This window comes from Gymnogyps californianus, chromosome 21, assembly GCF_018139145.2.
Source record: "Gymnogyps californianus isolate 813 chromosome 21, ASM1813914v2, whole genome shotgun sequence".
NCBI lineage: Eukaryota > Metazoa > Chordata > Aves > Accipitriformes > Cathartidae > Gymnogyps > Gymnogyps californianus.
In genome coordinates this window covers 1386360-1409846 of record NC_059491.1, presented here as the reverse complement: position 1 = coordinate 1409846, position 23487 = coordinate 1386360, and the positions used below count along the sequence as shown (strand labels likewise).

Sequence of the window (23487 nt, the reverse complement as noted above, 5' to 3'; positions counted from 1 at the left end):
ATTATACCGAAGATCCTAAGCATGAAACGTTTGACATGGTATTTCTAACTGGATGCAGTTACCAATTCTGGCTAGTAATGTTAACTCCTCCTACTTAAAATTTTGCCTTTATTCTATATACGTCCCGTTCAAATCTTCTTATGTGTGTTTTGGGTTTTTTTTTCCTACTGCCTTATACAACTGAAGAAGCTGAGGCATAGGAAAAACAGCTGCAGTTCTGCTGATGCTTTTATGGAAAGACAGCACAAATCATTATTTTAAAAAAGGAAAAAAGAAATAGTGTCTCGCCTCCGAAGTTCTTACGTCCTGACTAGTATGAAATTAAATAAGTATTTTAGGCCCGTGTTTTTAAGTGCTTGGGTTTCTTTTTAAAGAATAATGTTATAATACTACTTGGGTTAATCTGTTTCTGTCTACTTTATGAGATGGTGCATGAAGTAGAAGAAAGTGTACAGCTTTTCACTAGCTTTCTCTCTGATCGTTGTAGCACTATTTCAAACCAGATCTCCGTCCTGTGGAGTTCAGTGAAACAATACCTGTACTGTGGTTGAGAGTGTAAAATGCTCACTGTTTAAGCATGTAGCACAGCATTAGTCGTAAAGTAGTATTACAAACTAGCGATGCTTTTGTTACACCTGAAAAGGTAGATTGCTGAGATGTAGCTGGAAGGTCACATCAGCCATGGCTTCTGTTGTGTGACGCATTGAACCCAAGAAACCCAAATACTAGGCAAACAGTTCTTGCCAAACTTAAGTCGGATTTTACCTTAATTTCTCTTTTATTTCCTCTACAAAGTATACTGAGCCAGTTAAAACAATAAATGGTTACAGGGAACCTCTAACACCTCCCCTGTGTTTTCTTCCCTCTTTCCATTATTGAAAGACAACCGCTACAGTAACCCTGATCCAGTATAACATGACGGGCCTGCAATTAGCTTCCATCTCATCCTTCAATAGCACTGAATATTGTGCAACCAGTATGAATATTCTTACCTCAGTTCTACCTGAGTTCTGTAGGTGAGGATGATCTTTTTTTCTGCCACTACTTCTATCCTTAAAGCATGCGAACTAGGCTTTATGAAACTTTGTCCCAAGAAGAGATTAACTAATGTTCACGTGAGTATTTCAGTGTGTTTTGTTCTGCTGTTTCCCCTTTTAGGTGACAGCGAGATTGTAAATAATATGTACGAGACCGACCCTGATCTCCTTGCTGGCGAAAGTGCAGAGGAGGAAACAGAGGACAGTATTATGTCCCCCATTCCTGTCGGACCTCCATCACCCTTTCCCACCAGTGAGGACTTCACTCCCAAGGAGGGCTCACCTTATGAAGCTCCCGTCTACATTCCTGATGACATTCCAATCCCACCAGATTTTGAACTCAGAGAATCTTCGATTCCAGGGGCAGGGCTAGGGATTTGGGCCAAAAAGAAGATTGAAGTTGGGGAAAGATTTGGACCCTATATGACAGTACAAAGGAGCACATTAAAGGAAACAAACTTTGGATGGGAGGTAAGCGTGTTGAATGTGATAATCACATTCATTTGTCTTCTGTGCAAACTGTTCATAAAGCTAGACTGAGCCCTGACTGGCCTGGGGACAGAAAGAGTGACTTTGCTAATGCCATATTTCCCTGCATTATTTTGCATCCCCGATTACAGGCAGTATTTTAAAAGCAGCAGAAGTCCTTTTTAAGATAGCTTCTTGGGCTGCAAATACTGCTCCAGCACCGTTTTAGAAGGTTGGTTTTAAATGATGTTGGGTCACTTCTTAAAGTGCTTGTCATTTTCAAATTGTGTTCAGAACTTGTCACAATGGAAGAAGTATGATTAGTCGCATCATGTTTTGTAGTTGGGTGTGTTACCTTTGACTTCCAGTCCATGTTAGCTGTGCAGGCGTTATTAACTGGTCATAGAAAAATAGCATGTACCCATTAACACCCTAGATGTTCTTGAGTTCTTGTTCTGCAGCAAAGATAGAGAAATGTGAAAGTCATTTTTCCCTAAGAGCTAAACAAAAAACAATCTTCCATAGGAAAAACAGCACTATCCCAGAACTCCTGTCTTTCTCCCTGCTTTTCTGGGATTGTCCCAGAAATCATCTTAGTCTCTTCTGCTCGCTCCTGTAGTCTTGATTTGAAAATATCTATACCCCTAAGAATTACCATAAATTATAGTAGATTCCGTGAACAGTGAAATGTAGCCTAGGATTTATGCTCTGTGTCCACAGTCCTATCCCAGTGCATCCAGTGGCCATTATATAATATATAATTGCTTCTCTATTGTAGACCTAATGTCCACCCCAACACTACAATACCCCTGCTGCGCGTCGAGTCTGCTGTCTTTTGTCTTGAGGAAGAGGCTGCATCTGGGGCAGCTGGTTCAGAGACGTTTGGCTGGCTAGGACTCCCATGCTGTTTGATAGGCGAGCCCTGTCCCTCAAAATGCGTGGAAGCTGAATTTTACCTCCCTTTTCCCCTGGGTGAAGCAGTAACTTGGCCTGTTTTCTCCATCGGGCACTAACTGCCGTGAAGCCGTGGTTTAAAAGCTATTGGAGTACAGGAGTGGGAAGCAACTAAGGGGTAAAACCGTAAGAGTTACCAAGTGGACAAGCCAACAGTGCAATCACAGAAGCCCTGTTTTCTTAGAAAACAAGGTCAAAAAGGCCAAATTTAAGTATTAACATTTTAAATTGTGTCTGATTACATTTACACTCTTGATTGTGAAGTGTGAAAAATCAGTGAACAGTTAGATGCTGTGAAGCCCAAAGAAGTGTGTCCAAATGTTTTTGTTTACTTTTTTAATGTGTCCGAAGTACAGGAAAAAGCAAAAACCACTTGCTGTATAAACAAAACTCAGCCACGTTTTGTCGTTCTGCAGTAGGAAATGTCTGAAAAGCTAAAATCAGAGTTTGGTTGAATGACTGAGTCAAGAGTTTCCTTTTCTCTCTCTCCCAATGCAGGGAAAGAAGGGAAATTCAGCTGAGAGGTTTGATTCCCTCTCCCCGCCAACGATGGCATTCCTCAGAAGTTCATCTTTGTGTTAGCTTCTTTTCTTGTGAATGTCATTACAGAATATTTGATTAGTATTATTGTATTAGCTTCAAAACATGTTTTTTTGGGGGAACAAAAAAAATCCCTGTTAATATACTGGAAATACTTGTCTCTTTCAGGGAGGCTATAGGTATGAGGCAGCTTGAGATTACCTAAAGTACTGATCACTTTAAGGTCTCTCTGAAACTAAGCACAATTTTCCTCTAGGAATACACAATATTGATTATTTGTAGGCTGCAATGTGGAAGTGGCTCCTACAGAAAGGTGAATTCTCTTTTTCTGAAACTAGTATTTATAGGTGGCATTTGTTGTTTCTGGGGTTTTTTAAAGACAGTGATTTTTTTGGAACAAACTGCTATCCTCCTTGACTGCTAGAAGTCAGATCAAATTTGAGTAATGCAAATCTTTTTTTCTGTGACCTTGGCAAAACTTCGTCCTTGTGTTTTATATTTCTGATAAAAGTTTGTATTTACATTCATGTTTCTAAGAAATGTTCCCTACATCCATTCTGCACCGAATGCCAGGCCTGATATAAGCCCTATCTATTAACTTCAGTCTACGTTGACTTTGCGATACTGTTTATTTTTGTAGCGTAATTGAACAAACTTTCTTTCTGCGTGGTACTTCTCACATTTTAGCGGCATTCTTTTGTTCTCTGATTTGGCAGGTACGTTCCATACCTGAAAGGAAGGACTATTTGTCCTCCATCAGATGTCCTCAAACACTGTCTTAGACCCACCCTGACACTATCTCTTTTGACTTTGCTTGTACTTGCAGATACCTCTTGAAGTTTTCCACTTCCCGGTGTGTTTAAAGGCAGTTCAGAAGCCCGTTTTTAGTAACTCAGTGCCTTCGTCATTTCACTTGGGAGCAACATACACGAATACCTTCATGTGCTAAACGGGAATTTGTGTAATAAGTACTATCTGCCTATGTGTTGGTTTCTGAGCCGTTTCCTTTGACTGTAAGGTGGGAAAAGCCTTAAAGAGGTGTTCTAGGCAGCTTTACATGATATCACTTGTGCTAGGAAATTGTAACTTGGGATATGTTTCCATCCTCTGTTGATAAAATTGAGTAGGCAGACAATTGGCAGCAAGAGAAGAAAAGAAAAGGGGAGGAGTTTTTTGTCACCCTTTAACTTGCTGACTAGACTTTTGCCTCTGTATGTTGTTTCTTACAATAGTGATGAATCTAACAAATCTAGTTTTTGTAGTGTGCCATGAGAAGTGTTCCTTATGCAGTTTGACATTATTTTTTGACAATACTTCTCTGTAACTTGTAGTTTGGACTTGCAGTGACTTGAAAGTTGAATGCTGTTGTAAGACTTCTTACACATAACTCCTCATTGCTGGCTAATTGAGATATTACTATTCTACTTGAATTGCCTATTCTATTAGTTATATTAGTATTTTTACTTCAGGAAAGATATCTGTTCTTCACACCCAACCTTCTTCTCTATTCATATTTCTCAGTTCATTTCCTATGGTTTATACTCTTGATAATGCCACTTCTGTGGGCACCCAACCCCACCCACCCAAATCCTGAAAACCTGGTCTTTCTTTTATGCTGTGCTATAGATAGCATAAAGGATGAAACAGTGCTGGAGGATGTTGAAGTAAACTCCTTATGTGTAGGTATGTAGGAAGGCATGTTTTTATTGCTGTTCTGTGGATTTTTTGAGTTAAAGCTTAAGCATGCTAATTTGGCATATTAAAATACAATCCAAATTTAAAAATGCTTCAGTTTGTACTTCACAATTAAGATCTGTTTCTTCTGATGTCTGTAATTAAAAAAATCCATGTTAGGAGAGTGGGTAAATACGCTGTTAAGGGCTTTGATTTGAAAATGGATCTCTCTCTTCTAGCCAAGACATTAACACTGCAGAAATAGCTTTCTCTTTTCAAACTTCAATAAGACCAGATTTGTGAAAATTAAAATGAGACAAACCAGTTAACTGTGTTTCTTCGAAGTCGTCAAGAAACATGGGCTCCTGTTTGGAGGTAGGGGCCAGCTCTTTTTTCATCTGAACTGTTTGATCCAGACCTGGCTCTGATGTAAAACATGTAGCTCCAGGAGGTAAAAGAAGAATGCTATTTGCTGAAACTTTCAGCTTTACTCATTATTTCCCCTAGTAGCCTAAAACATCATAGGGAATACAGAATGCCGTGTCTTACTTGCCGTATTTTGAAAAAAAGACGTGATTTTTTTTATAATAGATGTTTTCCTTTTAGCCAGACAGGAGGGACTGGGTTAAGACTGGGTGAATACATGTCCTACTTTTATCTGCAGCAAGTCTTTACTATCTTGTTTCTTTATATGTTTTTCCTCCACCATTTGCTTTGTGGAATATGTTTTTTAAAATATTCTTTAAATTAAACCACACCTATTATTCAAGGGCTTTTTTAACATGGGATGGCAGTGAGTGATTCATGCTCATTTCATAAAAATAAATGAGATATGTCGGTCTTCCGGCCCCCACCCCCTCACAGAGATGATTCAGTAAGTGCTTGTATAGGATGGTGTGCCGTGTTTTCCCTCTGTGCCTCATTCCCTGACACTACTGTGCTGATCATGTTTATCTACCTTTTTTTCCTTAAAAGACACCACCCAAACTAAAAGCCTTGTGATTATTTAGTGTGACGTGATTGCATTTCTGCTCTGCTCTCCTGATCCTATTACTTCCTTGCCTGCTGACACAGAACATACCATTCAGAGTACCCCAAATAAATCACAGTGTGCTTTCACTTTATTGCCTCTGGGACCTGAAAAAAAAAACCAAAACAAAAAACCGCGTAATGATTTTGATCACTTTGTTGAGTAAATAATGACATTTATCATAGCACTGTTTATTTTGCTAATTGAGAGAAGAATGGGAATCACGTCCTGCAGGGAAATTTAGCAACTGAATTCTAGGGAATTTGGAAGCAATCAGATGTGCTTTTAGCTCAGTTTGCTTCACGCAGTAAATACCGTTAATAAAATATAGTTATTAGTTCCTTCATTTTAATGTATATTTTAAGAGAGATTATTTGCTGAAACACAAGAGGCTTCTCTCACACTAAAGTGTAAGAGGCAGGCTGCTTCTTTACGTATGAAAAACAAGTGCTTTCATTTAATACTTCAGGATGAAGATAGAAGCTGTCCCATGAAAGACAAATAACTGTGGAAAAAATAAGAGCCGGCAGCTAAGGATGCAGCAGGCATTCTTGGCTTCACATCTGTGCCAGTGGAAAACTCTGCTGTTTTTTGAACATGGTTTATAGTGTCAGTGATTCATAGCAGTGCAACCTCCCTGTTCCCACAAAATAGAATATTTAAATTTTGTTGTGTGGGTCTTTTTTGTTTATTTTGTTTGTTTGGTTTTTAGAAATACTCGTAAGTGCCAAGGAAAATTTACTTCACATGTCTGGCCTTGATTGCTGAGAGGGGAATTATATTGTATTTCCTTGAGTCTTAAAAAAATTAAAATAGGAAGGAGACTCCAAGCATGCTTCCCTGTTAAAAGAACACACAGCCCAAATTCCCTCATTTCACTTTAAAAGCTGATGCAGTTTGTTAAAGAATCATGCTCTTGTCTGTCCTGTTTCTTAACAAAAGATTCTAAAGGAAGTATGAGTCCTTTAAATGAGCAAAGAAATCCCAAAACCTGTTTGCGCTCATCTCTTGCTAATGTTCTTTCGACTTTTAGACTGAAAGGATGTGATGACATTTCCTTGTAGTTTTTCTTCATGTGTCTTCTGATTCATTCATTTGCTCTGGCCTCTGCCTTTCCCTTTGGCTTGAGAATAATGTTACTATAACAGCTTCTATCGCTCAGGGAAAAAGAGCTTATGAATTGCTGTTTTCAAAACCACATCTAATGCCCTTGCAGGGAATGAGCAGTCCTGGAAATTGCTGAAGAATGGTGTGCATGGCCATTCCCTAGATGGAGCGTGTTACCTACGCAGAAAACATTTCCCACGCAAGGTTACTTCACAACTTCTCAAAGTTTTGTTTGGCTAGAATAATTCTGAAAAAGAATGAATCTACGGGTTCATAGGGTAAACAGAACGTAAGAGCACTCTGGGACTTCCCAGATGTGCCCTTAACCACTAGTAGTTGCTAACAGGCATCCGTAGTTAGAATGTATATATACATTCATTATAAAACTGCAGATAAACTTTTGCTTTAGGCTGAAACCTGGCACTTAAGTGAAAAAATTAATCTCAAGGAGGAAAAAGAACTTACTGAATGCTAAGTATTCTACATGCTGTGCGATTTTGGGCCAATAAAGTTGCTCAACTTTGTACGTGCTAGATACTGTCCCCTTTCTAGAGAACAACTGTGGTGAGAATATCAATGCTTTAATTTTCTCCACGGTGTATGGCCTTTGTTCTGGTGTTAGGAGACCATCATGAGGAAGGGGAAGAGTCAGCTTCCAGGTCCTGTCAATTGGTAGACTGTTTCCTATGCCTGGTATTAAAAACATGCCAGTAGGCACATGCTACTGGCTTTTGATTCAGAAACAGAAGCAACAAAGAAAAAGCGGGGAGGGGCGCGGGGGAGCTGCTTATTGTATCAAAGGCAAAATCCCATTCTCTACAACGAAATCTGTCGGGGGGGGTGATTTATTAATTTCAGCCCTGGATAAAAATGAAAAATGCACCTTATGACATCCAACTGAAATGACTGAAATTTGTACCATTTTTTGATGTTTCACCAAATGCTTCAATGTCAGGGTTAAAAGAGTAAGTCTTTTTTAGGCCCAAGAATGCCAAGATATCTTGCTCTATCTTAGGCACTTCTCTAAAACATGGGTATATAAGGAATTAAGGAAAAAAAGAAGAGACAGGGGAAGGGAATGACTAAGAATACCTCCTGATATTTCTCCTTTATTTCCATAAGGGGTAATAACTCATGAGCAATCCGGCAGAGGGCACTTTCTTTAAATAGAACATTCTGATTCACAAGCAGAAAAAGGAAATAAATATTTTCTTTTCGTCTTCGAGAGACATCCATGAATACCAGCTTCTGAAACAGTATTTTATCATCCACACTTAAAAAAAAAAAAAAAAAAAAGAAAAAAAGGAGGAAAAGAAAATCCCACGAAAAGCTCAGTGGTGACCACAGGGTTTGAAAAATAGCTCTTTTCGTTGTCAAAAGCCTTGCAGAATACAGGGCACTACTTCTTCCTCTGGAATGTTAACCTACGTAGAAATCCAGCCTTTATTTTGTCCGTTCCCAGAAAAGCCTGGCTGATGGAGCATTGGAACACAGTAGGCTTTTGTAAAGGAAATGATCAATAAGTTAAACTATAAATATACATGGGACTTTAAAGGAGGCATCACTCTGTGGTCTCTTTCAGTTGCAATTTCAGAAGGTGGAAGCAATGCAAAATAACTTGCTTTGCAGTTCTTAGGCTACTTCTACATGGTAATCAGGGATGTGTTTGCTGTTTGAGAAGACAGTCCTTGTGCTACTTACTAGTCTGAGCTGCTGCACCTTTCCTACTTACAGGTAGGCTACCCACACCTCACTTGTATTGTCCCTTGCTGTGTGAGGGACCTTGACTGGTTGAATGTTTTAGGTGTTCACCCAGTTATTTTCTGGGGTCCTTTTTCTGTGTAGCTTATCCCTAGCCCCTGAGTTCCAGTAACCTTGTGCTAAGACATTAGAGAAAGTCATTACTCAACTTTGAGTCAAGGCTTAAATACTTAGAGCTGTGTTTAGACTCCAAAGGTTTGGGACATTGGCAAACCTTTCAGTGAACCTCATTTGAGTTCCTGGTTAACCATGAAGTCTGAAGGTTTTAAATTAAATTTCTTTACCTCACTCTGTACTATGCAAGAAGTAACAACAGTGAATTTTCCAGAGTAAAATGTTATGTTAATTACTTCTAGAGAAAGGGGAAGTCACATTCTCTGCACAATTTGGCACCGTCCTCCTCTTCCCATAGCAAATATGGAGCAGCACCGCAGATTTGGAGAACTGCTAAATGTAGCTACTCTTACTTTGTGGGGTTTAGCACTTCACACTTCAATTGCTTCTTATTTGGCTCTGGAAATGCAAGGGAGATTTGTTGTATACAGAGGTGAAAATGAAAAGTTGGGTCTATCGCTCTTTCTGAAGTAGTGGGACATAGGTGGGTCTTTGTTCTTCGCTTGTTAACGTATCATTTAATTATTCATCCTTTCCTCTTTTTGTGTATTTCATCACAGCAAAGTAGTGGGACCTGTACAAAATGAGACTGTCCTTGTACTGAAAGTTTACAACTATGAAAAACATGGGCTGTTTATCCAAGGAAGGTGTGAAGCTAACTTTGAGTCACATTTAGGAACATTAGTGGAAGAAGCACATCTGCAGGAGGAGGTCTAGTGGTCAGACAAGGTGGTGAATTGGCCAGTTGGAGTGGAAGGAGCATTTCAGTGCACAGGGGCGTCTTTGGAAATTTTAATTACTAATCGTGTGCTTTGTTTCTCAAGTTGTGACTAAGGCCAGCTGCTTTGCGAAGTGTCCGTGTAAAATACCCACCTCGACTCATTTGTGCATCTCTCTTCATTTCCTGGTTCTCTCTGTCCTCTCTGAAAGCAAACGGATAACACGATCATCGGAGGCGCAGGCCTAAGTGGAAGCTGGTTAGCGTAATCGGGTTCCAGACTGCTAACAGTATGCCGTGACCATTTAATGTGTTTGCATTGATCAGAGACATGCACGTTCAAGTGGGATGTGTAAATAAAGGAGAGGCATCTCTCTCACAAGGAAGGTCAATCTGTGTGTGCACATCAGGAAGCACAGACTAGAGCGCGGTTCGTCAGAACTTGCCGTCACTTACTCTCTTTGCCCCAGAAATGCACAAAATGTGCTGAAAAAAATTAAAGAGCTTTTCACTGAAGAGTATTCTCACCCAGACGTCCTGCTCGTGTACGCCCTTTAGCGGGGCTTATTTAGGCTGCTCTTGGCAACATGTTGCTAGTGAAGTAAATCTCCAGTGTGTCCTGGAAGCAATGTAATGTATAGTAAGTGGTGCAGTAGTTCAGAAGCCCTGATCTTTAAGAATCGCCTTTGTGTTTAATGTATTTCATAACCTTTCTGGTATAGAAAGTGCAGCCTTCAGCCCACTCGTGCCTGCATTTGTACTGAGGCAGTTTGTTCAGCACACAGAAGTGGGTATTTTCTTCCTTTTGATCTGATTAGCGAGCAGTATGTTTCTTCACTTTCAGATAATGCCTGGGCAAGTCATTGCTTTAATTGTACATCTTATTGTGTCATCCCTGTTCAATCATGTTCGAAAATACCTACATTTCACCCTTGTCCCCCACCTCCCTTTTCCCATTTAGATCTCACTGAAGTCCATTCTACCTTATCAGCACAGTAATTTCATGAGCAGAGCTAGGATTTCTGCCGTTTAGGCCCCGGCCATTGTCTGTCGCAGCTGCAGTCAAGATAAACCCTCACCCAGAACAAAGTTGGAATGACCTTTTACAAGCAGAATCTGCCTTGTTTCCCTCCAGACTAATTTATCAGCCTTCATTTCAGCCTAGTCTCTCAGCAGAGGCCTGAAAGAACATTACAGAGAGCATGAATGAACAGGGGGATTAAGATGCTTGGCTAGTCCCTCTTTTTCATCAGACACCTTGTGGATTTACTGAGATGTAAGCTGTAAATGACCGTAAGTGGTGAACTGCCTTAAACTTGGAGTAAGGGAAAGGGAAGGGGCGGGGGGGAAATCACCACAGCCAAATGTTTGGAAAAGAAGAGTGATGTGGGGAACTGGATAAACCTCCTGTCTTGGAGTCAGAAAGTGGTAGGTCTGAGCAGTAACCGAGTTCCCCTGGCTCCGTGTTGGTAGGCCAGTCTGTCCCCCAGAGCTGCAGGGACGGGGTACAGGCTGTGCAGAAAACTGCCTCGCAGTGAGACGGGCTCCAGCTTTTTCAGAACTGTTAACGAGGGGTTCTTGCAGATATAAATCCAATTTATTGATTTAAAGCAAATTTTAAAAACTGGATTACATATGTATGTACTAAAAGTATTTTTGTGCAGCAGACCAGCAAAAATTTTATTGGGAGCATGATTTTAATGCTGCAAGAGCTGAATTTTTTTGAAGTGAACTTGACAAGCATCAAAGAGCCCGATATGAAATAAAAGATCCACTTTTAGCTGACGACAGCCATAGTCCAAAGGACTTGCTGTGAGGAGGGGAGTAAATATTTGTCTCTTGAAGGAGAGGAGAGTTGTCAGCTATAGTTTGGGTGAATATCCTGTCTGTACAACATAGGCAGCTGTTGTTAGCTTTAGTGGAATTGGATAATTCCACCCCTAATACTGTAAGACATCAGATATCCTTTTAGTGCTTATACCTTTTAGCTTTCTTCATCTTTTATGTAATGAAAGAAAGGGTTGTTTAACAACTTTGAAACATTACTGTTAAATCACGAGCTGCTCAGTTGAGGGGGGGGAGATCCTTGTCTGTAAAACTTGAATCATTGTGGTCGATTACTTTAATTGAGTTGACTTGAAAGCTTTTGCAAGGGAAGAATTAAATACAGCTCCAGTGTCTTAGCCTTTGATATTGGTAGTGGTGGTTATTACTAGTGCTGTATTATTGCATGTGTGTCTTCTGCCGTCAGTCGAGAAACGCAGCCGAAGCACAAAGGCAGGCTGGGAACCTGCCTGACGGCGCTTCCTTCTGACCTCGTCGTGCAGTAATGCTGATGTGCATGGGGAATCGGACTGCTGGGTCCAGCCAAGTAGCAGAAACGTCTACATATAAAAATTTAATGCAAGCAGATTTTGCACCTTCGGTAGATTATTTGAAGTTTTGGTATATTTGAACGTTTTGGAATATTGTCAACTTTTGGTGAAAAAGAAGGAAGAGGCAAAGGATGGAATCGCAGGTGTGGGGGGAGTGTGGAAGCAGTCAAGTGAGCAGCAGGGCAAAAACATATGGAGGCACCAGGTTGTGAAATTCATATTGCAGTGTCAAGCGATGGTGAACATCAGCCACAAGATGTTCAGAAACTGGATGCAGATAAAAGACCAATATTTTGAAATTATTTTAAGGTTATGAGGAGTTTAGCCTATTCACTCGACAAGCCTGGCGTTTTGGCTATGAGACTTTCATATCTTCCGGTGACCGTACATACCAATAAACCCTACTGCGATAATTGATATTTTCCTTTCTGAGCAATAAAAGCCCTTGAAATGCAGTAGCTTGTGTTTATAACAGAAACATCTAGACTTTTCTAAACCTTTGGAAGACTTCTGATTTAATTTAGATATTTGGGTCAAAGTTCAGGCTGTGATTTTGTTATTTCTTCTGTGCTGCTAACCCATATTTGTGCCTTTGCAGTCTTTTAGCTAGTAATACAGAAGGTGTAGGATTTTTGGAGTTGATGCAATCTTTTTTACTCTCAGCAGTGGTTGTGTTTAATCTCTTATTGAGAGCTGAATAATGCAGAAGTACTGCATTGTTACGAAGCTTGCACCTTGTTGTATATTTACTTGCATTCAAACAAAAGGTGTGTGCATCTCATCTCTTAAATACTAACTATTTATTGTTATACTAACTAACTAAGTATTGTTTTAAGTACTGATTTACAGACACTTCCACTCTCAGAAGTTAAGTATCTTTTGCTATTCATAAGTGCTTATATCATCTCCAAAATGAATTTCAGCAGTGTGGAAGGGAGATAAAAAGGCTGCCTTTCTGGAGAGTTGTTGAGGCAAAACGCAGATACTTACTTTAAACAGGACAGATTATTTTTGGCTCTTGTCCAGTTTCCTGGGAAATGGACAGAAAGAAGCTTAATTTCTTATAGTCCACTGCAGCTGTGCTTAGGTTTTAATAAGCATACAGGCTTGATTTAAAAAAAAAAAAAAAAAAAAAAAAAAAAAAAAAAAAGCCAGAAGTTCAGATTCTTGTGGAGTTGTCTATGTTCTTTGGAGCAGAAATTGGGTTTCACTGCTAAGTGGACTAGCAGTACTTTACAGACATAAGTTAAGCATCAAGGATGGTGCTGACCGAAATGTCAGTAAGTCTGCAAAACTTAGTGAAGGGGCAGGTTAACTTCCATTTAGATAAATGTGAGGTCACGTAATTCAGTGTATCCAGGGAAGAATAGTCTAAGCTGTGTCTGTGCAATGCTGAACTTCAAACTGGCAGACAGAATGCAGGGAAGAGAGCTTGCAGTCTCTGCTGACAGATCTCTGAAATCATTGGCTCGGTGTGCAGTGGCAGCCAAAAAAAAGTGAACAGTATACAGGGCTTACCAGGAAGGATGTTGAGAAGAAGACAGAGGACATGATCATGCTGCTGTATAGACCTTGGTGTGCCTCTGTCTTGCAGCTCTGGTGTGAGGAGAGGTAGAGCTGAGTTGGAGAAAGAATAAAGGAGGGCAACTGAAATTTCCAAGAGGATTGAGCCACTGTTCTAGGAGGAAGAACTAGAAAGTCTGGATTTGCTGAGTTTGGAGAGGAGGAGGTGTAGAGTAGAGTAGATACTGTTGAAGTTTACAAAATCCTCAAAGCAGTGGATAAAGGGAGTTTGGAATTGCTATCTAAGAAATAATGTAATACTTGTAGTAGGAGCATTTCATGAAACTAGTAGAAAAAGTGTTTAAATTAAATACAAGCAAGTACTACTTTATGTAGTGAAAAGTGAATTCCAGAACATGCTACCTGCAGAGACAGGTAGATCAGAAGGTTCAGAGAGGACTGGGATGGTGTGAATCCAGTCCATAAATGGATATATCAGCAGGAGTAGGCAGGGATATTCTCTCTAGTATCTCTTATACAATGGCTCTGGATACTGGAGGGCTACAAGGTGAATGCAGTGGAAATTGGCCAGGCTCAGATGTGCTCCGTAAATACTGTCTCCAGCTTTCACTGTCATCACTGATGTTGTCATAAGGTCAGGCAAAGACCAACCCTGAGAACGTCCTTGAAGCTGTCCTTTGGGAGAATGGAGCGTTAAGGGCAAAAAACCCCCTCAGGGAGACATGAAATGTCTCTGGGTGATCACAGATGACATAAAGGGAGGAGTTGTGGGGTGAAGGGACTAAAACGGGGAACACACCACATAGCGTCCCCAGATAAGAGGGGGACACGCAGCCCTGCTAAGGCTTCTGGGCTGGGCGACCATTGGTCTGCTCAGGGCATTTCTTACGACCTTACGAAGATGTAAGTCTTCCGTTCCGTTCCCTGCTCTCTGGCAGTTCTGTACTTGTGTTAGTGGTGCACCAGTATTTCTATTGCAAATCTCATTTTCAGCTCTTTATTATTTTTGTGGATTTTAGATCCAAGCCAGCATTCACAGTGTAAATTCTCATCTTGCCTGCAGTTGGTTACAAGATTTTGTAGTAATCTGCTGGAAATTTCAGATTTAGAAATTTGAGCCAAAGTGACTTCCTGTCTTTTCCTGTTTTTCAGAGTGGCTTCATTTTGTAAAGGGCTTGCGTGTGTGTGTGATACATATCAGTAAATGCATGTGTAAATTTGCTGCTTACTATAAACTGTAATTGGCAAGAGTAGGAATATAGCAAATTCAGAATGCGAATGATAAAATACTGATACTGTATCCTTTAATTTATTACCTGTATTATCCACACTCTACATTTTCCACTCTGTTCTCTCTCCTTCATGAGTTGTGTTTTCACTAGACTGGCATTTTCCTACTCTGATGAATTAACTGTCAATTGAAGTTAGTGAGATAAATCAAAACAAATGGACACGCTGCTCCATATTGACTTTCTCACTGCCTGATTCTGAAAACCACTTTCTGAGCACTGGGCTGCTATTACGCTCACTTGGTTCTAAGCAAATGTACAAGAAAGAAGGAATTGGGGGAGGTAGGTGTTTAATAGCCATCAATTACATTTTCACTATCTTTATTTTATCTAGGATCTTGTCAACAATGAGATCTGTGCCATTTACCTAGAAAGACACTGGGCATTGTGTCAGAAAATGAAATGTTAAATGGCTCTCAGGAAGCATACATTGAAGTTTAGGTCTTTTAAAATGTGGTCTTAATCTACACTAGAAAAGAGTTTTTGGAGTAACTGCAACAGTTTAAGTAAAAAGGAGGACACTTTTTTTATCAGCACGGGCTGCGTGCAGACACTCATCATAATAGAGGAGAGACAAGTCTCTAGTCTGAATCAAGTGAGGTTTATTAACATTTGCTGTGGGAATTTTCTGTATATAATTACATAGTCATTGGCTAGGGGAATTCAAGATGTTGAAGTCTTGGCTTTTATCCCAAGATAGCAGACCTGTTTCTAGCCTAGTTTATTCTATTTGTGCAAGTAGATGAGTGATGATCAGGCACCCAATAACTAGGATCATCTATGCCCCTGATTAGACAAAACGGTATACTAAAGTAATCGGTAAAATAGATCTGAGATACGGACGTGTTTAAGACTGTTACCTCTTGCAGACATGGTAAAACTTCCACAGTAAAGACCACGTGGTTGCACGGGTACAGGCATTCATTTTATTATCATGAAAGTTACGATTGTATGATAGAAAAGTGATTGATTGTTTTTAAATAATGAGAATAGAAAATCCATCTGCGTGTCTTAAGCAGTGCTACTGCAGGACTGTGTAGATCAAATACCAGCCATACCTCTGGCTGACCTTAGCTACTCTGCATGGTTTCATTAATAAGAACAAGCATATGCCTGTCATACAGCAAGTGTTGAAATTCTTTTGTTATTTGTTTACTTGTATCTTAAACATCTGCGCCTTAATGCTTGGCTTTGAAATGCATTCTAGATCAACCAGATTATTTTTTCATAGCTGTTGCCTGATTGTGTGTTATGTCTTCCTGTGTAACCAGCACCTCATTTAGCGAATAAATTTAACACCTTCTCACCTGGAAGAGATCTTATAAACTTTAATTCAAGAAGTAAGAGGTTAAAAAAATGTATGTGCAGAGGAATGGATGGTGGAAAGGGGTAAAGCCTCTCAGCAGTAGGTTAATTGGAGAGTGGAATACCAGTGTAGATGGGAGCACATAGTTTCCTTGGACAATGTGCTAAAGAACTGGGAGCTGGGAAGGACCAGCTGGGATTGTTAGTGAATTAGCTGAAGTCAGAAACTGCTGAATGGAGCAAAGAAGTAAAGGGGAAATGAAGGTTAGGGTATAATTCAGTCTAAATTAGGTGGGCCATTCACAATGCATAAAAGGGCTCTGAGCTTCCTTTCTTGGGGAAAATGGGTAGGAAAGCTCACTTTTATTTGGATGCGTGTTGAGTGGTTGATTTTAAGAATGTGCATACCTAGAGCCTACTTTTTGGAAGTGCATTATCCCACATGAGTTTGGAGGAAGCATTGAAAATGCCATGAGCCTGAAAGACAACAGATTTAGTAAGAAAGACTCACAACCGGTATGCTGCAAAAGCATGTAATTTTAATCTCTTATGAACTGGAACAGATTCTCTTCATTTATTCTGTCTTTGCTTGCTTGTTATCAAAGATGAAAACTCCGTATCTGATCACCTCGGAATCCTGGGTGCTTGAAATCCACTCTGGCTTAGGCCCATCTCTACTTGTTATTTTTGAAGAGATTTATTATCGCATTTGTGTACTTTTGTTAATTTCTAAGTTTTGTTTCTAAATGGTTGTACCATTGAAAGTGATGTGGCAGACAGCAAATGTTGTTGGAGACTGAATTTGTTCTACCTTAAATTATGAAACAATAGGGAAGCTCCTCTCTTGCATGAATTTAATATACTAATAGTTAATTTCAAATGGTACCTCAATGAAGCATGAGGCATTGAACGTGCAAGGGGAACTGTTAGGAGATTTGGTAAAGCTCTGTAAAAACTCGTGAACTTCAGCAAAATTTGGAGCAAAGGCAATAAACATTTATTTATTTGTTGTTAGGGAATGCCAAGTCTAAAAGCCTCCGTGATACTTATTGCTGTAAGTCCGTAGGGGTTAACTTGTGGCCTCACCACAACCAGAAAAGTCTGTGAGGAATGGGAGCAGCCAGACTCAAACAGTTGGCTGGCAGTGCACTTGCTACATTCACAGCCGTTCACGATCAATGTACCCATTTCGGCATCCATTTTCTTAACTGAAATCCTGAAGGAAGGAATGAATTTGCAGCATCCTTGGAGATCAGCAGATGTTGACTATTTCATACAAAGTGGATAAAAACATTTCAAAGCTGAGGGCTTCTCAGAGCAGCCTGCTAGAAGAACCACCTTCTCCTTGTCAGAGCTGACCCATGCCTCTGTGGACCAAAAGTGTATAATAATCACGTACACAATCACTTGAGTCACCTCTGATGCCTTCGGTTCATTCATCTATTGAACAGTATCTTTGGAGTAGGGGTAAACACAAACAATGTGCTAAAAAGTTTATGCAGGTGCACACTTAGTACAGGATCATAGAGGTAAACCCAAAGGAAGTTTGTGGTTACAGATGTTTTTTGTTTTTCATGTTAAAAAAGATATCTTACAATGATACTTGTCTGTGGTGCATTGCTTTCTAATTTGATGGGAGGAGTTTTGCTGCATCCCTTCTGGTGTTGTGGCATGAGGTTTCTATGTAGACCTTCAAACTCGTTTGCCCTCAATTTGCTTAGTATCTCCCAGAAGCACATCATCCATTTGATGACAAAAATTTACCATTTTTCAACTTTGCAGATATTTCAGAACTCCTTGGAGATCAGCGTTACTCTGATCTGTATGTCGTCTGTGAGCGCAAAGTGATTGTAACTTCTGTTTACGTAACGTGGTCTTTGTGGCTGCGCAGAGCATACCAAAGTTACGGACCCGTTAGCTCCACAGACAGATAATACTCAGTTTCTGTTTTAGAAACCTGGGTGATGCTAGACGCTCTGTGTATTATGAACCTACCTGCAGAGACGTTGTGCTGGATCATTAATAAGATAAAGCCTGTCTTGACTGTTGGTTTTCTGGTTTTATCAGATGTAAAATGCTTAATAAAAATATATATGACATGGCTGATTTTATCAGTGTGCAATTCCAGAAGTGCTGTGACTGGAGGTGGAACTTTTTTCCCCTCATGCCGTACCTGACACAGCCCGGACTCATTTCTGTGTTCACTCTAAAGGCTTATGTCAAGCCCAGTCAGTTTAAATGAGATTCAGAACTGGAACAGCAATAAGTGTTCAATCAAAGTATTTGATAAATCACTTAAACAATCTTGCAGATTGCAAATTCTGTAAATGCAAGTTCTGCACTTATTCAAAACTAGTGAATGTGACAAGACTAAGAGACAGCAAAGTCAAAACAGCAGGAAGAAAAACTCAGATTCTTTGATGAGATTAAAATACCAGCAATTTAAGTGGCAAGCAGGTAGGACTATGCTGCTCGTGTAGCTTTCTAACCAATACTCGAGCATTTACAAGGAGAATATACAGATGGGATAGAGAAGAGAAGGCTGATTTGATGATTGCAGCATAATTTTACCTTTACTTTGGGGTATGTGTGTTTTCCTTAATATCTTGAATGGCATAATTTAGATGGTCAGGAAAGTTTTCTCTCTTATTAAATGGAATGACAAGTGACTGTAAAAGTAGGAGAAGGGAAATCTCAACAAACCCCAGATTGCTTTGAATGCTAAACAATTTTTCTTTGGTTAGTCAGATCGTAGCATGAGCTTCCTCAGGGGGAATTTATTCTGATAAGTGTCTCCACATAAAAGGTGAAAATAAAGTGTTGAAGCAAACTCTTTGACTTGACTTTAAACTGGTTTGTTACCCACTGCAGCCACGAATATGTCCAACTATGTATTTAATGATTTTTTTTTTTGCTACAATTTCGATTATCTCAAAGAAATAAGGAAGAAATGAAAGCAAATTTTTTTTGAGTAGCTTCCAGAATGAAACCTTGCGTTTTCTCCTTTGACCTCTTTCCTTCTTATTAATGAAAGAAGTTTAGCAGATTATGATGGGAGGGGAATACGCTTATTGTCAGTACCAACACAAAGACAAGAAGCAAAATTTGAAATAACAGTTTTCATGGTTACCGGAAGGAAGATGACTACATCATTTTAGACTGTAGCTAGTGTTGATGTTCAGCATTTTAGTCTAAAAAAGAGTTGTTAGTTTTGCGTGTGACTAGTTCGATGTTCTCTTACCATCTTTGTCCTTATTTGTAATAGTAGGGGTGTTTTTATTAGGATCCTGGTGCCAAACTTTTGTTTACAGTGTATTTTCCTTGCTTCTACCATTAATGTATTTCTAATACTCAGAAATCAGGAGTTTGATCACTTTTTGTTAAGATTACAGTAGGAGCCAGTTGACCTGAAATTTGTGCTGGTCTCCTCCCAGGCATTTATTTCCAAGGACATTAGCAAGTGACTGATCTCTTTGTCTCCTTTTCCCCACCTGTTTTACCGCAGATGTGAAATGTCTTAATTGGTGCTTAAAACATGCATTTTGAAAATATATACATCTATTTTCAGACAGCATGATGCCTGATTCATGGAAGTTTTTAAGGACTTTGAGATTCTTGGATGAAAACTACTGTTCTAATCGCAATGCATTACAAATTACACGGGATAACATTTTGTCCAACTGTGAAGTTGGACAGATTTGCGTTATGCTGGACTTACATGCATATATACACATATACATGTATTTATATACATACACACATGCTTAAACCTCCCAAACAAAAAATGCTAAATGGTTCCCAGAGGTCTTTTGCATCACTTCTGCAATAGGCTTGGCGTGACCTCCTGGTCTCTGAGAATGTTTCAGGCAATTCGCTCTTAGTTAAGCTAGTTTTCCAAAAGCTACCCAAATACAAATGATTTTAATAAATTAGTAAAGATTTGCATTCTAGACCAGTAGCTACTGAAATGCCTTATTCTATTAAAAAAAAAAAAAAATTTTGAAACTATGCTAAAATGGACTTCACACATATGGATGTAACTGTTAAAAAAAATTTCCCCCCTAACTTGAAACCAATTTTTTGCTCTTAAAAAAAGAGGTAATTTTCAAGACTTGCTAGCAGTCATTGTTCTTTCTCCCATAAAATATGTATGTTTAGCACATTGAACACATATTAGTTAATGGAAATCAGCAGCTATAAGGATTCATATAAAACTATAGGGTATGTACAAGGTAGAATTATTTTAAAATCTTGATTTGCTTGCATGATGCCAGTGCCTTTATTTTCTGGTATGTCTATGGCTCTGTCTAGCAGATTTGGAGAGGTTAAGCTCTGTGTGTGCGTGCAAGCGTGTGTGTGCATGCGTCTGTTGTTTCTTTCTTCTTGAAATGCTTCACCACAGTAGGCAAAATGGATGAAACATAGAAAAAGAGAGACAATAAATAGTTTCCTAACCTGGCTTGGATAATAGAGAAAGTTCGTTAGATTTATTAATCCTCATTTTCCTTTGGACTGTCAGGCTTGGAGTGACAGTAAAAAAGCTTGTGACGACTTTGGCTAATTTGCACTCCATTCACTTTCTCATGAAAACCCATCAGGATGACTGAAGAACTGCTCTGCAATTGACCTTATTCAATGGCAGAGTGATATACTGGGAAACAGGCCAGTTTTTACAATGCCGAAAAGAGCAAATTGGACGGAATCTTTGTTCCTCTCTTTTTTTCTCTTTCCTTTTTATGCCAGTCTTGCTCTAGTTAAGCTCTCTCATTTGTTCCAGCAGTAGCTCTAGGGCTCAGGTCACCCTCTGTGGCTGCCATTGCAGGTGATCACTGGCCTGCTTGTCTTGGATGCAGAGAGGAGAGAGAGAAAGGGAAACGCTGGAAGACTCTGCCGCAGTGAAAAAGTCTTAAGACGTTGCGCTCAGCCAGATGTTCAGGGACAGGAGGCTGTTTTTGTCTTTGCACGCAGAAATCACTGGTGCTCGAACAGGTTGTGTGCATCTAACAGCCAGGAGGCAACGGATAGCCACGTGTAGTGTTTTCATGTTGCTGTTTGGGTGAGGCATTAAAGCGGGTGGCTGGCTGGTGGTGGTCATGGCAGACGAGAGACGGGGGGCAGATTCTGTACTCATCTGTGAAACTTCTGCGTTCCTTTCTTATACGCGCCAGCAAAACCAGGATCTTTCACTCTTCCCCCACGCGAAGGGAAAATGAGACACGCTTGGAGTGGCCGGCAGGCTGGTAGTGAGAGCTCTCGCATAGGGCGTAGGGACAACTGTCCCCTTAAATGAACATTTAATCTTTTATGCAAAAGAGAACAGCCATGAATGAGAGTCTGAGTCAGATTAGCACATGAACAGTCAGTAGTCTGGCAGATATCGAATTTATCTGGGGCGGTGGAGAAAGGCAAAACAATTTGAATTTGAGTCTGAGAACTGGGCTGTTGCTGTTTTGGAGTGTATTCTCTCTCTCTGACTGAAATTACTGAAACTGCAGTTTTGTTTCCAGGTTTCATCAAGAGTGGTTTCTAAAGATTACTGACTAGTAAGATATCGCTATTGATGTTTTTAATAGTAGTAATTCCAAGACGTACGGTAGGTCCGGTCTTTACTGCTGTACAAAATGTGCTGTATTTCACTCCTAAAGCAGCAGGTTTTCACTTGGTGGCTACCGTGTTCTTGATGCATCACCTTGTTTGATGAAGCCCTTTCGAGGAAGCTAGCTGAACATCACACGGATCAGTGTAAAGCTTTCAGATGGCTTCTGAGCACTTTGGTGACGGTTTCAGTTCTGTCTGAGCCAGCAGGCTTGATCTTTCTTTGCAGAGGGCAGGATCCAACAAGACAGGCGTAAGAGTTACTAGTTCAAATGAATGCTATTCATTTGTACCTTGAAACAGCAGAATAAGCAAACACTTCATCTATCTCCCACATGCTAGAAAGAGACGTGTGACCGCTGTCTGCTTATGTCTTACGCTGTGTTGATGCACTCATCTTGCTTATCCTCATCATCCAAAGTCTCACCACGTGCAGTTCCCAGATCAGTGGTGCACAGCTCAGCACGCTGGCAAACTGGGAGCAGGAAAGACCCGCAGCCAGTCCTGGAGCGGGGTGGGGAAGAGCCATGTCTGTCGACCCTTTGCCTCAGGCTCCTTGGCCAGCCTCTTTGGGGACAGTGATTCTGAGCAGCAGCAAGTTCTTGTGCAGAGAAATGACTGTGGGCCAACCGGAATGCCACCTCAGGGCTTAGGTGTCTTCACTGTCTATCGGTAACCCTAGGCCGGATGGCATGCCTGGCATTTATTCTGTGCCGCCTTATAATTTGTATCAGGTTATTTAACACTGTAAGGAATTCCTTGATTTTACTTAGGATATTATTTTCAATTCATCTACAATTGCAATTCCACAAAATGGAGACCCAGCCTGTTGCTCTAGGCAATACTATGCCTCGTGTGGGGAACCGCCCCCCCAGTCTGAAGTGCTAAATAGAGGTGTAAAATTTGTTCTCCAACTAGTACGCTCATTTGTCGCACCTAAGGAAAATAGTTATTTTGCATTCTTGTATTTTGAGACTAAATGAGAATGTTTCCACATGGTCAAACTGGTCTTTTCGTATCTCCCTCTTTCCAGAAATGTTACGCATAACTCACAGAACTATTAAATCTGATATATCTTAGACGTAAGATTTTTGTTACTTAGACTTAAGCTTTTTGTTAGTGGTGTAGAACATATATGATAAGAACAAGTATACTGGCACTTCAGTGGAAAAACAGATAAGAATGATGCTAAGTTTGAAGCAACAAATTTCAAATTCTGTTTAATCATATTTAAGTGCTGTTGTCTGGTACGTTATCAAAAGAAATCTGAAGATTTCTGTATGCAAAAAAAAATTTACAGGATCTTAAGGGATTGCAGTCATTTTTCATTGTTGTTCTTTTTGAATTTTTCTATTATACGCTTATTTTTTTCCAGTTTAATACAACTAAAGAAAAGCTGGTGCCTGTATGCTTCAGGCTTCATTAAACCTGAACCACCCAGCAAGACTCAAGAAACATGTTGTTCTTCTCCCACAACCTCACCAACTGATTAAGCACATTGTAGGCCTATACTTCTGAAGGGGGAAGGTGGGTTTCTTTAAAAAAAAAAAAAAAAAATTAAAAAAGCGCCACACCACATCCCCCAAACTTTCAGCTAGCCAAAAACATCTCTGGCTTTTCAGTGTATGAACGTTACTCTTTTCTGACCAGCGTCAGTACTTCTGATTTATTCGCATGAGAAAATAAAAGACATCCTACTGAAATAATAGGATTTGGAAAACTCTCTTCTCTCTCCAAAGTGGTACCAACCTAACCCTCCCCTAACATCCAGAAAGCCGTGATCTGAATGTTCTTTTTAAGCACAGTCGTACGTGTTTTAGACTCCTGCAGAAAAGGTTACAAACTGCAGTGTATTTAGGTTTTGAAAGGAAACCAACAGGGTGGAGACTGAGGTATGCGTGAAATAGAGGAAGCAACAAAATTTTTTTCTACCGATATTTTTGGGGGCAAACGTTCATACGAAGGAAAGGGTTATATTGACACAACGGGTCTCGAC

General features: G+C 40.0%; 1 protein-coding gene across 1 annotated transcript in view; it reads left to right on the top strand.

The window, feature by feature from the left end:
* Nucleotides 1–915: 915 nt before the first annotated feature.
* PRDM16 (PR/SET domain 16) overlaps nucleotides 916–23487 on the top strand; it is a 221516-nt gene continuing 198944 nt past the window's right edge. The window contains exons 1-2 of the mRNA XM_050909645.1: nucleotides 916–1012; nucleotides 1159–1508. Of these exons, the coding sequence (XP_050765602.1) occupies nucleotides 916–1012; nucleotides 1159–1508 (447 nt within the window). The remainder of the gene's footprint in view (nucleotides 1013–1158; nucleotides 1509–23487) is intronic.